Source organism: Pistacia vera, unplaced genomic scaffold (genome assembly GCF_008641045.1).
Source record: "Pistacia vera cultivar Batoury unplaced genomic scaffold, PisVer_v2 Contig48, whole genome shotgun sequence".
In the NCBI taxonomy this organism is placed as follows: Eukaryota; Viridiplantae; Streptophyta; class Magnoliopsida; order Sapindales; family Anacardiaceae; genus Pistacia; species Pistacia vera.
Window position 1 is genome coordinate 482,938 of NW_022196312.1, and position 16,204 is coordinate 499,141.

Sequence of the window (16,204 nt, forward strand, 5' to 3'; positions counted from 1 at the left end):
GCTTATCACATAATGAAGTCGATGGAAAGCTTGCCAAAGCACTTGTTGTCAAGGGAAACACCATCATGTTCGCCACTGAGTGGCGTGTGAGCCTTCGACCGTCGTTTCAACCATGATGACCTATTTGACATGCCTGTCATCATGACATCCTCGGTGCTCCATATAAATAGAAAGGAAGAAAAAATGAAAGGGAGAATAGGGAGAATGGAGAAGAACTCTTTTCATTGTTGCTCATTTTACACTAGTAAAGTACCAGTAGATGTAGGCTTTGTTTTTCTCCCGCCGAACCACTTTTAAAAAAGGTCCAGTTCTTATTTCACTCTCTAGGACAGCTGTCCCAACCTCATCCATCACCATGCATTAACACATTCATCTTCGTTGACTCCCTGGAGTCACACACCTATCTTGCTCGGCTCCACACAGTCAACCTAGTATTTCTGGTTGGTGTGGATTCTTGTATTAGTATCTTGATCGGTTTAGATTTTCTCATCAACAGCCATGGCGATAGTTCATGTGAGGGGGTTGTCGAATGTTATGCCTGAAAAAGTAGGGATGCAGTGCCCTGTCAGCACAAGTGGTCAGAGTTTAGGTAGGTCCTATAGCCATTCAAAAGCAGCCACATCGTATGCTGACATGACAGCGTGCTCCTGCCAGTGCTGTGGGTGCGTGCCAGAATGACGAGAGGCTAGAGGCGCTCCACGTGTCTAATCTCTGCACACGTTACGTGAGTCGCTCAAGCAGGTAAACAACGAGACACAAGGAAGGATTTACACGGCAACCTAATCCACTCCCAGATTTAGTAATCATTACCTCAATTCATCTCACTATAAATAGAGAGCTCCTCTCCCGTTTGTGGGATTTGCTCATTTTACTCTTGATTAGCTAATTTCTCTCTGGAATAGCATATACACACATTCTCTCTCTCTTGTAACTACTTGTAAGTCAGCTCGCTGAATGCAACCTAACCCCTCATATTAACACAATACCAGTGGACGTAGGAGTCGCTTGTCTAAGCATCCGAACCACTTTAAAATATTGTTTCCCAGCTTCTACTCATCTCTATACCCCCATTCACGTGTGTCTTCTAGGCCAACTCAGCATTGCACACGTGTGTTTAGTTGGTGTCAAAATCAAGTATCAACATCGAAGAAGCTAAAATTTCAGAACCTAGCTTTGTTGATGGAGAAAGCTACGCTTATTTTCATTTGAAAGTTGAAACTATCCTTCAATTTTCATTTGAAAGTTGAAACTATCCTTCAAATTTCATGATTCATCACTCAAAATACCACTATTCGTATATTCATCGAAAGCTACGCTGTAGTTTCATAACTCATCAATTAAAATATAACCATTCACATTTTCATCATAAACTACCTCTAGAGTTTCATAATTTATCACCTAGAAAAGATATACATTTTCATCTGAAAAGTATCTGTCTAAGCTAATTCTATTATTTTCCATTAAAGTAAAAAAGGTTCAATTTAAAGTTTAATGTCAAATATGCCCTTATATGTTAGATTGAATTACTGATTTTTCTATATTAAAGTGATAAAATTTTGACGTTGTCCTTTATGACCCAAACATTTAACTTCATAATTTTTCATTTTAAAATAATATAAATAATAATTTAATCAAAGATCTAAAGGCATAAGTTTGCATTCAAATGAACCTTCCTGAATTTGGTGTCTATGCAAAACCCTTAAGATATTATTGTAATTTTGATATTAAAAAAAAATGATAAATACGTGAGTAAACTTACAAAGATAGTTCATGGTGAAAATGTAAACAACTATATTTTTTTTAGGTGATGAAAAAGGAACTACAAGGATAGTTTGTGATGAAAATATGAATGGTTATATTCTAATTGATAAATTGTGAAACTATCAGGGTGGTTTCCGATGGAAATGCAAATAGTTGTATTCTGAATGAAGAATTATGAAACTATAAACATAGTTTCTGAAGAAAATGCTAATAGTTATATTTTAAGTGATAAATTATAAAACTATTAGGGTAGTGTCTGTCATTTGCCGATTAAAACATATAATATCAAAAAATAATAATTTACACCATTGCACAAAGCAAACAAGGTAATCTAAATCAACTCCTTTCATCGTTGACATTCCCATTCCTTTTCCTACTCCAGTCCCTTTCCATACCATTCCAAAAGGTAAACAACCCAAGCTTAAGCTCGAGAAGCTCTAGGAAGTCAGTGGTCAAACTTATACAAGAGTTCCAAAAGGCAGCGAATGATTAATATGAAAACCAATTAGTGTTTAAATGTGCTGTTAGTGGCTCATGTAAGTCTACTAAAAATCTTATACAAAGCTTAAAAGCATGCCTACTCTTCTACGAAAGCATAATACTATACATACAACATTTTTATACAACATAATGTGATAAAAGATGATTAATTGATTTTAAATTAAAAATAAATTTTTACTCGATCATCTTTTGTAATATCATATTATATGAAAAATTTTATATAAAAATATTGTATGTGTAGTATTACTCCTTATGAAAGCCTAAATCTTCGTTTTTCCTCTTGAAATAAGCTCACAGATGCTAAAAGTGGAGAAAACTTCAAAAAGAAAATTACACTTGACCAAAATTATACCATGTGAACAACAGTGATACCATCCAAACAAAAACTCCATACCACAATTGATATTCAAATTTCCAGTTTATTGGATACATTAAAGCATAAATAACTCAAACATTAAAACAGTTCCGCATCAGTATGGATATGCAAAACATGGAGAAAAACTCAATGCCATACTTCTACAAATTTGGCAGTGATACTAAACGAGCTAAAAGCTCACAAGGATCTAATCTATAAGAAAATAAACAGAAGAACAAAAGCTTAAAAGACATTGGATTACTTTTCTGAAGATAATTTCAGATTGTAACGACAGTAATCATTTGTCTTCGAAAGCTCCAACAACTCTTTTGCCTCCTCAATCTTGGATTCCTTAACCAAAGAATCCACAACAAGCTGCAACAATTCCAGATCAACAAGGCACCGCCTACTAAAAATCTTCTTGCAGAGTTCAAAAGCAAACTCCAAATCACCTTTCTCACAAACAAAGGGAACGAGTATTGTAAAAGTCCCTTTGTTTATGGCACAATCACTCTTCTCAATATCATCATACCACCGCTTAGCTTCTTCCGACTTCCCTTCATTAACAAACCCCTTTATCACAGCATTGAAACTAAAGACATCCACCTTAATTGTCTTCTTCCTCATCTCTTCAACTAACTCAACAGCTTCTTTTGTTTTCTTCTCGATTGCCAACCCATACAACTTTGCATTATAACTCCTAATATCAGGTGTAACATTCTTATTTACCATTCTTTGCCATATCATCTCAGCATCCGCAAACTGTCCATTCACGTAAAAGGCATATAAAAGAGTGTTAAACGTGATCCTATCCGGGTTCACACCCTTATTCTCCATCTCATCGAGCAACTTAGTCGCTGAATCCAATGAACACATCTCACAATACGCCTTAACAACCGCAAATTAACACATCTTTAGCATTTTAAAGAATAAAATTGTACTTTAGTGGAAGGGAATATGTGTCTGAGTCTCATACAAATTGTATTTTATGATCAATAACAATATGGCCAGGTGATAACAGCAACAAAAACATAAAAAAAAACCTCTTAGCTCAATATATTTTCACTTGAAGCATCCTGGCCATCCATTGGCTCATTGGGTAACTTATTGTAATCCTAAAGCATGACCCAATTATGAGTACTAAGTGTACAACCATTTTCTTTGAAGCCAATTCGGTGACACATGTTTTGTTATTAGACTGATATTGAAACTAATCTGTTTGTTCAGTTACAATTTTTTTTTTTCAATGTACAACAACTGACACAACAACCAGTTGGAATTTGGGACCATTTACTCTTTCTCTAAACACTCTGAAAATAATGCTTATAACTCCTAAGAAACCACACAACTAACTCACTCTTGAGAAGCAGCCTTCATTTGCTGCTTTAAGTAATGGAAGAGACCATTTCTCCAGAGATGGAATTTTTAGGATCTGCCTCTGATGCATTATGCATTGCTCAGGCGCGGAGGAGACAAGTCTATGATGACAACTCCATGTACAAATCCAAGAACCTCCATGCTGAGAGACGAAGGAGGCAGAAACTCGGTGATAGGCTGTTGGCTCTGCGTTCATTAGTCCCCATAATTACCAATGCAAATACCAAATACTCATACAAAATTCTTGAATTCTCTCATTGAAATAATTTTAATAGTAGTTAAATAATAATTTAATGTTTTTCTTATTATGATTTCTTGGTTTGATTAGATGAACAAAGCAACCATAGTTGAGGACGCCATTACTTACATCCAGATGCTGCAGAGGAATGTCAAGGTTCTTAGCGACCAGCTTCTAGAAATGGACTCATTATCCGTGCAAGAGGATGAGGAGCCAACAAGAGATGAGATCAATGCTTCAGAGCAGATGAAAAAATACGGAATAAAGGTTCAACTTTTAACCAAAAATACGCCTAAATCCTCAGTCACACAATATTATGTTTTTGAGGCATGCATTATATAACTAGCTTGCTACTATTTTTGCTATGTTGAGTTTAGGAAGATGTTAAGGTGACCGGTATTGATGGGAATAAACTTTGGATAAGGGTTGTGTTTGAGAAGAAAAGAGGTGGAATCACTAAATTTTTGGAGGCCTCGACTTCCCTTGGCTTTGAACTTACTGACACCAATGTTACTACCTCTAAAGGAGCGATTCTCGTTTCATCCTGTTTCAAGGTATGTCACAAAGAACAAGCATTTGATGCGACTTAGTTTTAGAAGTAATTCTTGGAAAACAATGGTAAAGAACTATGAAATACATGCATTGCAATACTCAAGAACAATGGTAATGAAAAAGTTTACTGTGGCTGTAGGGGATTTATGGCAATGCGCTTGGAGTGGAGCAGACCAAGAAGTTGCTTCAAGAGATCATTAGAAACATGTAGCAGCGTTATTAAACATTCTTTGCTTAAGAAAATACAAGGTGTTTCAAATATCATACATAGATGATTTATCTAATAATTAATTACCTTGGATTGCACTAGTAATTTTAATGTATTAAAACTTAGCTAAGTATAATATATGGTCGATAATACTCTAAAGCTATGAGTATATAATTCTGGTTATTAATAAATATTAGTAATAAAGTTGATGAGTGTCAGAACAACTCTTGTTTTTTCTCAGCCATTTAACGGAAGGAGAGAAGTTAATAATTGCAAAATTGCTTTAATTTTTCTGTTTATGACTCACAACAGATTATGTTCATACCCACCTCTTAAACTGTGTTTGTCAAGTAGATCAATGACCATGAATTGCTTTGGGGCAAATAATTAGGGAGCCCAAGCAAGCTGAAGAATCTGGGTAACTATTACTCTAATTATCAGTCTCTAAACATTGTGAGAATGTTTACTAAGGAAATTAAGGCTTTGTTCAGTTCACTTGAGATGCTATTTCAGCTTTAGAATACTGGAATTAATATTAGTAGTTGATTCCATGCATTTGATTGGCAAGAAGAGATGTAGAAACCATGTAATGGAACAAAGTGTTGGTTTCTTGTCATTTTTTATCAGGATATTGTCTATCATTTCCTAATTTCAACTAGTGGGTACCATGCAAGCTTAAGCTTTTACTTTCAATTATGTGATCATTTATCAGTGTTCTATCAGATTGTAGCTCTGGATTTTTCATTCCTTCGGATATCTGATAGATAAAGATTATATTTTGAGCTCCTGTGACTCCTTGTTTGATTTAGATTACTTAACCATTAAAATGTGATAATGTCACGGTCTCAGTTGACACACAAAGCAAATTAAAGACCTGATAATGTCTGCTTAACATAGGAAAATGCTAATTGCAAACTCCAATATCTGCAGCTATGTGAATAAACTTAAATATGTAATACGCAAATAGAACGATTCCAATCATGGGCTCAAGCAGTCAAAAACATAAGAACTTCATGATCTAACCTAACATAACCATATAATGTATGCATATCAAATTTGAAGAAGACAACCAAGTATGTGAGTTTTACCAAATTAAATTTGGAATAGAAGTTCGCCTTAGAAACTTGTCCTTGAATCGGGCAGCGGAAAACTTGATGAACAAAAACTTGTGCCCCACTGAACCATTAATGGTTCTGTCTGTTCCTTTGATAGGATCAAGTTATCCAACTTCTAAATTCATAGAGCTATAAAAGAATGTGTATTCTAGTTTTGCTAGGGAACAATTTGGTGCTGGTACTGCATTACTGAATCTCACTACCAAAATGCAGTCATACTTCATCCCACCTCACATCTCTGCTGAGCAAAATATGCTACTGCATTACAATTCAGCAATAGTAACCAGCAATTTCACTTCAATCTAAACATCACTTGATTGAGATCAAGTACGTATAAGTTTTCTTTATGTAGAAATTAACTGGCTTTTCCTTTTAAATCAAGCAAAACACATTCATGAGTGAAAAAGACAATCAAGAAGTTATCATTGAATGCCTATGTCAGTTAATAATCGAGGGAATACCAAAACTGTCGATAAGCCACCAAGGAAGACGCAAAAAAAAAATTACCGAAAAGAAAACAAGAGCTCTGATACCATGTCGATATGGGTTTTTTCTGTATATCTCCTTGTGAGAGTTGCTCCCTTTATAAAGAAGCTGTCGGGCTAATTACAAGGCTGAAAATCAGCCATTACACAGGACTATGCAAGGTAAGAATCAACGCCTATCAATTCTATGCATATATACAATATACTCTTCTATATATAGCTAGACTAAAAAAGGATAGAATATATGCTGCCTTTATAGACTAGGCCAGCACATATCCAACTGTTAATTCTGCTAACATCCCCCCTCAAATTGATGTTGGGCAATCAAGAAGCATCAATTTGTCAATCAAGAACTGATGGCGAGGACGAGAGAGAGCCTTGGTGAAGACATCAGCAGTTTGGTGTTCAGTGGAAATGTGTGGAAGAGTAATCTCCTGGCGAGTAAAGGCTTCACGAATGGAATGACAATCCACTTCAATATGTTTGGTGCGCTCATGAAAAACAGGATTGGCAACAATCTGAATAGCACTGGTATTATCAGCANCACAACTTTAACTCTGCAATGGTAAAGCTTAATCTTTCATCTCTGAACTTGAGATCCCATCTTCCTCCCAACATTTTCTAGTGAAGCACCTGCATTCAAAATTTATTTTCAATTATTTTAACAACCCTGACCCCATAATTAAAAAAAAAAAAAAAAAAAAAAAAAAGGTACCAAATGAATAAAATTTTGGTTGCAGAGAACGAAAAATTTGAGAAAAAAGGAATTCAAAGATTGACAGTATGTTTCTTATCTAAAACAGAAAACAGTTATGAAAAACTCTGAGAAATACAAATACAACTGCAAATGAATTTACAACATTAAATGAGGTTGATCGGTCACTTTTATTTGCAAGGGCAATAAGGAAAGAGAACTGAAAATTAAAAAATGAAAGAAATTGAGATTGATTTTCTTCTATTTTCTCAGCAACCAAATGGAAAAAATGAGTACACAGGATGAGAGTAAGATCTACAGGCTTTGAATGAAATCAAGTACCAAACAAACCGAGATATGAAAAATAGAGAAAGGTACCTTGACGCTTGCAAACAGGAGGATCTTCAAAGAGAGAAAGCGAGAGCTGTTTCTGAGCAAGACCAATATCAAACAAAATGAGCCCAGAAGACGGATCGTTGACTATGATACCTTTAACTGGGAGCCAAAGAAAGAGCTCTTCTTGAGCAAGACCTTCAAGTCCTATTAGCCCACCATAACTGAGATTAGCTCTCACCACACTGTTAAAGTAAACTCTACTATCAAACTTGGCCATACAAGGACTTTCCAGATACACCTCCAACCGACTACTTTGGTAATCAAAACTGTAGGATTTGACATTGTTTGGGAAGAGACCGCCGGGTAAGCCTTGGCTCCGAAGGAGATTTTGTATGGAAGAGGAGGAGGTAATGGTGAAAGGAAGAAGAAGAGTGAGAAAAAGAGTGAGAATAGATTTTGGTGTCAGAGTCATTTTTAAGGTTAAAGAACAGGAACTGACAGACGGATGTTCTTTTTGTTCAGGTTTTGTGAGGGGTTTTTCAGGTGTTATTATATTTGGTTAGGAATTGATTATGATTGCTAAGTGGGGGCCAGGAAGGACTGTCCAAAATATGAGTTGGCATAACAAAATTTATTGACCCAAGTGCCCTTGCTTAATGTCCTAGGTTTATGATAAAGGTTTTTTTTTTTAATATATATATATTACCCTTAGGTTTTAGGATTATTATAAACTTGTGTTACCTATAGGCCTTTTTAGCGTTTAACACAACATTGTTTGAAAAGTTATCACTTATCACCTTTATTACTAACATCTTCCAAAAATCACTAATTAAAAAAAAGGGGTATTATGATGATTTCACACCCTCATGGGCACCTGGGCAAAAAAGTCTGATAGGAACCTTAATTTCGATCTCATACTTGCAAAACAACTGTGGAGGAGTTATGGAATATTAAAAAATATATATAAATAGATCCAACACCATAGCACTCTAAAACAACCAAATAAACAACCTACATTACAAATCAACAACAATAAACAAAAATTGAAGTTAGTCAACAAAAAGATATGGTTCGAATGACAAGGGATTGGATATACTCGTAGTGAGTGTTTCTTTTCTAAGAGTAAGAGCGCAGTTATTGCTATATAAAGAACATGGTAAAAATGGTAAAATACTCTCCTAATTGTTCGTTTTTTCTTCTTTACTATGTCTTACATCAGGGTAGTAAGTAATGAATCATGCAGTTTTTAAGTTTCAATATCTTATTTAATGTAAAATTTAACATCTAAAATTGTTGATGTTTAACGGGTGGAAGTGCCAACGAGGTATAAATCATGTAGTTTTATTTAAGCAAATTACTAGATTCTTAATTAATGATTTTTTTTTTCTTTTTTGACTAAAGTTAAAAATTACATAGATTTATGGCCGTTTCTTTTTGTTTTAAAGCTTAATCATGAGTAATGATGTTGTTGAATTCATTCCTAACATTTACTAATTTCCTTCTTATCAACTTTAATTATTGTATTTTTAAGTTCATATTTTATATTAATTCGTCAATTCTCAAATTTTAGTATACACACTTTATGCGTGAAATATTATTCATCTAATAATATAAATTACCTTTTTTAAAGAAATTTTGCTACACCATACTAACGTGATATAATTTTGTTTGCTTTTGGAGAAAGTAAGATAAGAAATACTTGTATGGACATTAATTAGTTAATGTTATTGTAATAATGTTGTAAGTGATGGGGTTTTCAATTATTTTCACTTTTATGGTACATAAATGTGAACATAAAGCAAAACAAACTGACCCAGCTGTTTTCACAAAGAAAGTTTACCACAGGATCGAGTTTCATACTGCCATTTCTAAGTACATAGTCTCATACAATAAAGGGCATGGAGGATGTTATGGTAAATACAGTATGTGCTGATGATAAGAGACAAATGGTCTTGAAGTAAAAGCTAAAATGGAATCTTATGTGAGAAAATAATACTGTAGTTTTCTCCCTATAAGAGACGGCCATAAGCACCTCTTATCTTTCGTGGATCGGTGAAAACTACAAGGAGGTTTCACACTACCAACCTTTTTTATATTCCTTTATGCTTAACACCCAATAGCTTCTGTTCACTAAACAACACAATATTAACCACAACTGAAGTTAACGTTTATTATAATTATCCATTCAAAATTTTTAGTCCATGTTGTTTTGGTCCATTGTTACTCAGTGACACATTTATTTTTTTACTAATATAAATATCATTCAATTTGAAAACCGTTTGCATAAAATAAAGTGCGTCTAAGCAAATAAGGTTGAGTTTTTAATTTTATTTATATAATTTATTATTATTGAAATAAAATTCCCTCAGTCTTTTTTTTTTCTGTTTAAAATTACCAATAAACCAGACCCATGGTCACTTCACCATCAAATATTTAATTTAAGAGTACAACTTTTAACTTTTTATTGGAATAGGCCAAGGTTAATGGATTAGGCCCACGAATTGTAAACAGAAAATGAACCATCAAATTAATCAATATCCTTCCACTTTTAAATGTTTTTTCTCTTGACAGCTTTAACCTTAGAGTAATGCTATATTTATACCACTCTTTTACACAATTTTCATTACATCATGATATGGTATATACCACAACTACATAAATTTTTAATATTATAATAAAATTTATGTGGTTGTGACATATGCCAAATCATGATGTAATAAAAATGGTGTAAAAGAGTGGTGTAAATGTAGCATTATTCTTAACGTTAATGAAAATTATTAGAAATGATAAAATAATTTCTAATTACACTCATACTTTATTTATAATTTTACTTTAGCTTTTAGTCTTTGATTTTTACACAAATCCTCACTCTCAATCTTTTAAATCATTGAACCATATTTTTTTATATATTAAATATTTCTTTATTTGATGAAAATATATTTAAAGTTTGTTAGGGACCTTGTAGTAGAAAAAAAATCAAGATAAATAACATATGAATATAAATTACACAAAAAAAAAAGACACCATATTTACCGTGGTTCAGCATAACGTGCTTATATCTACAAATGAGAGAATTCCACTATAGTAATGTAAACATAGATATACATGAGTACACACGTCATAGGAGAAATGAGCCACAACATTTCAATAAAGTTATGGAGAAATTAATTACACGACGGCATGAATCAAAATCGAAAGAAGAAAAAGTAAGTTTCAAATTTGAAACTAAAAAAAAGGGATATAATTAATAAAATTAGGGAAAAATGGTGTAAACAAAACCCTAATTAAATTTGAAATTGGAGAAAATGGTATAAAAGAAACCCTAATTAAGTTTGAAATTGAAAAAAAGGGTCTAAACAAAAGCCCTAATCAATTAGGGTTATTGATGTTTTGGTGGAAAAGCATCGTTTGAATAATTTTTATTGACTTCCCTAGTAAATTATAATTTTTAAAGTGTAGACTACAATCATAACATAAAGCTCCATTGAATTCGTACCAGTTAGTAAATGTGGCTCTCTTTCTCCAAGGATGGTTCTCTTCCATTGGTTCCCATCCACAAGAAAAAAGCCTCATCAAAGCCCACCAACTAGGGGTGAGTGGGTTCGAGTACCTGGCAAAATTTGAGGGAACCGGAACCAGAATCGGAACCGGACTTGGAACTAGTCGGTTCCTAGCATTGGAACCAGAACCAAAATCGGACCAGCCAGTTTCGGTTCTTGAATTCCTAGAATCGAAACCTGAAACACATGTTCTAGTTCAAGGTACGTGGTTGATAATCCGAGATTTATACTGTTTTTATTAGGCTTTTCGGTCGGATTGTAGATACTTCTTAGTTCATTTTTGCCTGAATTACTACTTAATTCTTTACATTTTGTGTTTCAGGCCAAAATAGACATTTTGAGCAAATAATGAGCGAATTGGAGTTTCTGGACTCAGGCAAAATGTCCTTTCTTATATGGACATTTTGCCTAAATGGACATTTTAGTTTTTTCAAACGCACAGTTTTATTTTAGGAAAGTTTTAGGTCTTTGGGCGAGGTATAAAAGAAAAACTTTACCCATTCCGGGGCGGGGGGGGGGGGGGGGGGGGGGGGGGTCCAGGCTCCAAGGGCTGATTTGGCTTTCAAGGGCGGCAGGGGAGGGGGGGGTGGGGGTGGAGGAGTTCCAGCTCCAATGTCTGATTTCTCCTTCAAAGATGGCATGGGAGGAGGGGGTGCAGGTGGTGGAGGTCCAGCTCCAATGTCTGATTTCTCCTTCAAAGGTGGCATGGGAGGAGGGGGNCTACTATTTTTAAAAATGACAAATATACCCTATAAAATTACAAATACAATCCCATCTGCTTACAAAAATTACAAATACCATAAATAATTAGGTATATTTGTAGTTCTTCCTTTTTATAAACAGTATTAGTGACTTTCAGATTTTATAAAAACCCTAAATAAGTTTTTTCTCCTCATATTTTTCTCTCTTCCATTGTTCTCATCCTTCATCTTCTTCCTTTTCCTTCTTCTCTTCTCCTCCTCTTCCTTTCTTATATGTTTTTTTTTTTTTCCTCTATTTCCTCTTCCTGCTTGTTTCTCTAGTATATTCTCTCCTCCTTTCTTCTATGGTTTATTCTCTTTCTCTCTTCTCTTCTCTCTTTCTTCCTTCTCCATCTCCTCCTTATTTCCCATTCTCTTTCTCCATCTCCTCCAATTGCACCTAGACAATGGTTGAATCTTGCCACCACAGCCCATATCTGATGTTTGGCCACCACTATAAAGCTTCAATTTTTTTATTGCTTCAGTTCATTATTAATTTTCTTAAGAAATTGGATTCGGTGAATTTAGAGATTGAAGGATGGATATTAATTAGGTTTTATAATTTATTTTTGATTCAATTTTGTAGATTTAGATTAAAGGTGGGTTAATAAATTTGTTTGGAGTGTAAAATTTTGAAAATGCACTTAGGAGATAATGAATCGATTCTAGGCCTGGCATGTGGTGGAACTAGAACCGAACCCACACAGTGCCTATTCCACCATTTTAGAACTGGAATCGACCTTGTGAAGGCTGGTTTTGATTCCTACTTGAACTGACGGTCCGGGTACCTATCGGTTCTGCGTCTACTCGTTACCTGTGCTCATCCCTACCACCAACCATTCATACTTATTTGGTAAAAGTGCAAGGTTAAAATTTATCAACATCCACCTAATTTTGGGAACCAAGGGAAAATAAATCTCATATTTCAAGGAGCAGGTATACACAACCATAAAATTGCATAATAGTTTAGAAAAGGTTTCCCTTCCAACATTGGCTCTGAGTATTACGTACACACTACTAGGAATATGGTATCTATCCATCGAAAGATTGAATCTCTCATAAGGTGGTAAATACCCCAATTCTTTCCATCTTGCTTAATCCTAAGATTCCCTTGACTTAGCGGCACATACAAAGTTTCTTGAATGCTAAGGGATTGTCTTACTTTACTTCCATCAATTCACTTAGAACAACTTATTTAGCTTACACTAATAGTCTTATATGTTTCTTCAACCTCACTCACTTTTAGCAAATGGTAAGACCTAATTTCTCCATTAAGGTTTTAGAATCACTATTTTGCGACATGTTTCTAGGGTTTTGAAGGCAAGAATTATAGAAAAAAAAAATAGTATATTTGAGACATGCAAGAGAAGGAAACAAAAATTCAATGCATGGCCTAATCGTCTACCAAAAAGATATTGTAAAACTATACAATCCTAACAACAAATAGTTTGATGAATTACTAAATTCTTAGTCATATATGGAAGATAATTATGGCAAAACATCATGGTAAGAAAAGTGGAGTAAATACTAACCCCAAGTCACGCTAGTTACCACGTAATTGCTCACCACGTGCATGAGACCTGAAGCGTCAACTGGGAACTCTTAAAATTCAAAATTTTAACTCCCAAGAATTCACAAAGAATAGACAGAATCCTCAAAGAGCAATAACATTGGTTTCCTAGAGCCACTGCATAACTTTGCAAACTAGGGGCCTTTATAACACCCGAATTTCCCCCAAGGCTAAATAAAGAACCATTTAGATAATTGAATGGGGCAGAAATCAATTTGGTAAAGTAATGTGTATTTTTTATTATGGAAGGAAGAAGAAATCAATCTTTTTATACAAGGAAAAGTAGCTTTTGACTATTGTAGACTACTAAACACTAATCATCTAACTAACAAACAAACTACTTTACTGCTCAACTTTATCCAACCAACTCAATTTAATATAAATAACTAAACTAAAGATAAAACAAAATATTTAATTTGTATATCCCCTGTCAAGTTAGAGCTTGATGAAAATCATGCAAGCCCAATATGGAGACAACTGATGAAATAAGGGACCAGCTAATGACTTAGTAAAAATGTCAGCAACTTGAAACTTTGAAGAAATATGCTAAGGAAGTACAAAGCCAGCCTTTTATTGATTGAGAACCAAATGGAAATCGATTTCGAGGTGTTTCATCCGTTCACGAAAAATAGGGTTGGCTGTGATATGAAGAGTAGCTTGGTTATCACACCATAAAGGAATGGGAAGGTGGAGAGTGTTATGAAAGTCTCAGAGAATATATGAAATCCATTACAATTCACACACAGTAAATGCAAGGTTGTGATACTCAACTTCAGCAAAAGACCTGAAAATAGTAGTTTGCTTCTTAGTTTTCCAAGAAATTAAGGAAGAGCCAAGATACACACAATAACTAGTAAGGAATTTTCTAGTATCAGGACATGAAGCCCAATCTACATCATAAAAAGCTTCCAAGTTGAAAGAATTATGTGCAAGGAAGAATAAGCCTTTGGAAGGACAACTTTTAAGTAACGAAGAACATGCACAGTAACAGCCCAATGACTATGACAAAGGCGTTGAACAAACTAACTAAGTGGTTGAACATCAGAAGTAAGATCTAGGCTAGTAAAACCAAGGCAAAGCAATTAACCAACTAGCCTGCGATACTTATCAGGATTAGCAAGTAAATCATCACCAGTATTAGTAAACTTGAACCCTTTAGGTAAACTCTTAACAGCAAGAATGTTAGCTTTAGAAGATCCAGTAATGATAATATCATCTACATAAACTAAAAGGGAAAGAAATGAGGAAGCAGTGGATCGAATAAACAAACAATGATCATGAGCTGACTGGAAAAAACCATAGGCAACCAATTAAAAAGTAAACTCATTATTCCATTGTCTGGAAACCTGTTTCAGACCATATAAAAGCCTTTTTAATTGACAAACTTGATTTGGTCTAGTGTTAGTGTAACCATTAGGAGATGTCATATAAACTTCTTCATCAAGATGGCCATGTAAAAATGCATTATTGATGTCAAGTTGGTGAATAGGCCATAATTTGGCAATAGCCACAGCAAGAAAAATGCAAATAGTAACAACTTAGCCATAGGTGAGAAACTGTCAAAATAATCAATACCTTCAATTTGATTATAGTCCTTTGCAATTAACCAGGCTTTGTGCCTATCAAGTCAACCATCAAGATTAAGTTTTGATCTTATAAACCCAACAAAAACCAATTGCTTTCTTTCCTGCAGGTAAAGATGTTAGCTCCCATTTATTATTCATTTCTAAAGCATTGAGTTCATTTTGCATGGCTTAAATCCATTGAACATTAAGTCTTGCTTGATTATAAGACGTAGGTTCTTGGATACTAGACACATTTACAAAAAATGACATGTTTGGTGTATTAAAAAGAGGAGATTAAAACAATGGAAATTATAAGAAAGAATCATTAAAGGTAGTGATCAAAAGATAATTTTTTTCTCTATACTACTCTGGGTCTCATCATTGCCATAGTTGGTGGCTTTTTGTCGTCTGATTCAGGATTCTTGTCGTGATAAAGCATATTTTTTTAGCTAGTTATTGTATGAAACCTAGTAAAGATGTTGATATGGGCTCGTGATCATTTGTTCACTCATCGAGGTGTGTGAGGAAATCAGGGGGACATTCAGATGGAAGGGTATCGAATCTGAATGATATGGAGGTGGTTGGAGAAGATTCCATTTTAGAGAAGAAGTTGGTTGGTAATGGTAGTGATAAGGTCTCTAATGAGAGTAACTTGCCAGAAAAGTCATTTGAGGTTGAGATTAATGGGAATGGCCTTGCTCTTGTGGTGAATGTGCCTTGTGATGATAGTATGGGTTTACATGATAATATGGTGGAGGTGATACGAAACAACTTTAGGATTGTGGTTGTTTCATCGGAATCGCAGTGTGGGCCTCGTGGGAGTAAAGGGAATTGTTCAACCCCGAATTCAAATGTTGGCAATTGTCATGACAGGTTGAGAAGTCCTCCTTTAAGGATGTTGGGCTTTGATGTTGTTTTCTCTAAACAGCCGGTAAACGGATCATCGTGGGGGAAAAGAAGGTTGTTAGGGTTGGTTTGGAGAAAGGGGTGGTCTCGTCTAGGGTTGATGGGTCTGGGCCTTGGGAAATTTGGAGTGTTGGGCCTGAGGTTGGTTTGGATTCTAGGATCTGTAAGAATTCTAGTCCCCTTATTTCGAATGGGATTTTTTTTTTTTTTTTTTTTTTTTAAAGGTGGTGGGTTTGAGGGA

The 16,204-nt window shown here is 34.7% G+C and overlaps 3 protein-coding genes across 3 annotated transcripts; 1 reads left to right on the plus strand and 2 right to left on the minus strand.

The window, feature by feature from the left end:
* Positions 1-2,631: 2,631 nt before the first annotated feature.
* Positions 2,632-3,509, minus strand: LOC116146638 (pentatricopeptide repeat-containing protein At3g13160, mitochondrial-like). The gene has a single exon (XM_031432054.1). The coding sequence runs from the start codon at positions 3,491-3,493 to the stop codon at positions 2,876-2,878; it is 618 nt and encodes a 205-aa protein (XP_031287914.1). The 5' UTR covers positions 3,494-3,509; the 3' UTR covers positions 2,632-2,875.
* A 500-nt stretch (positions 3,510-4,009) lies between these two features.
* LOC116146626 (transcription factor DYT1-like) lies at positions 4,010-4,995 on the plus strand. Its single transcript, XM_031432033.1, has 4 exons — positions 4,010-4,210; positions 4,323-4,499; positions 4,610-4,786; positions 4,924-4,995. The coding sequence occupies exons 1-4, from the start codon at positions 4,010-4,012 to the stop codon at positions 4,993-4,995; spliced, it is 627 nt and encodes a 208-aa protein (XP_031287893.1).
* Positions 4,996-7,147: 2,152 nt separating this feature from the next.
* Positions 7,148-8,119, minus strand: LOC116146600 (uncharacterized protein At5g01610). The gene is made up of 2 exons (XM_031432013.1): positions 7,665-8,119; positions 7,148-7,225 (listed from the first exon to the last, which is right to left on the minus strand). The coding sequence occupies exons 1-2, from the start codon at positions 8,092-8,094 to the stop codon at positions 7,173-7,175; spliced, it is 483 nt and encodes a 160-aa protein (XP_031287873.1). The 5' UTR covers positions 8,095-8,119; the 3' UTR covers positions 7,148-7,172.
* Positions 8,120-16,204: the final 8,085 nt, after the last annotated feature.

Coding starts and splice junctions, on each gene's coding strand:
- LOC116146626 (XM_031432033.1), top strand. CDS start 4,010: ATGGAAGAGACCATTTCTCCAGAGATGGAATTTTTAGGATCTGCCTCT. Junction 4,211..4,322: donor TAGTCCCCATAATTACCAAT/GCAAATACCAAA, acceptor TGGTTTGATTAG/ATGAACAAAGCAACCATAGT. Junction 4,787..4,923: donor TCGTTTCATCCTGTTTCAAG/GTATGTCACAAA, acceptor CTGTGGCTGTAG/GGGATTTATGGCAATGCGCT.
- LOC116146600 (XM_031432013.1), bottom strand. CDS start 8,094: ATGACTCTGACACCAAAATCTATTCTCACTCTTTTTCTCACTCTTCTT. Junction 7,226..7,664: donor TCCTGTTTGCAAGCGTCAAG/GTACCTTTCTCT, acceptor TTTTGAATGCAG/GTGCTTCACTAGAAAATGTT.
- LOC116146638 (XM_031432054.1), bottom strand. CDS start 3,493: ATGTGTTCATTGGATTCAGCGACTAAGTTGCTCGATGAGATGGAGAAT.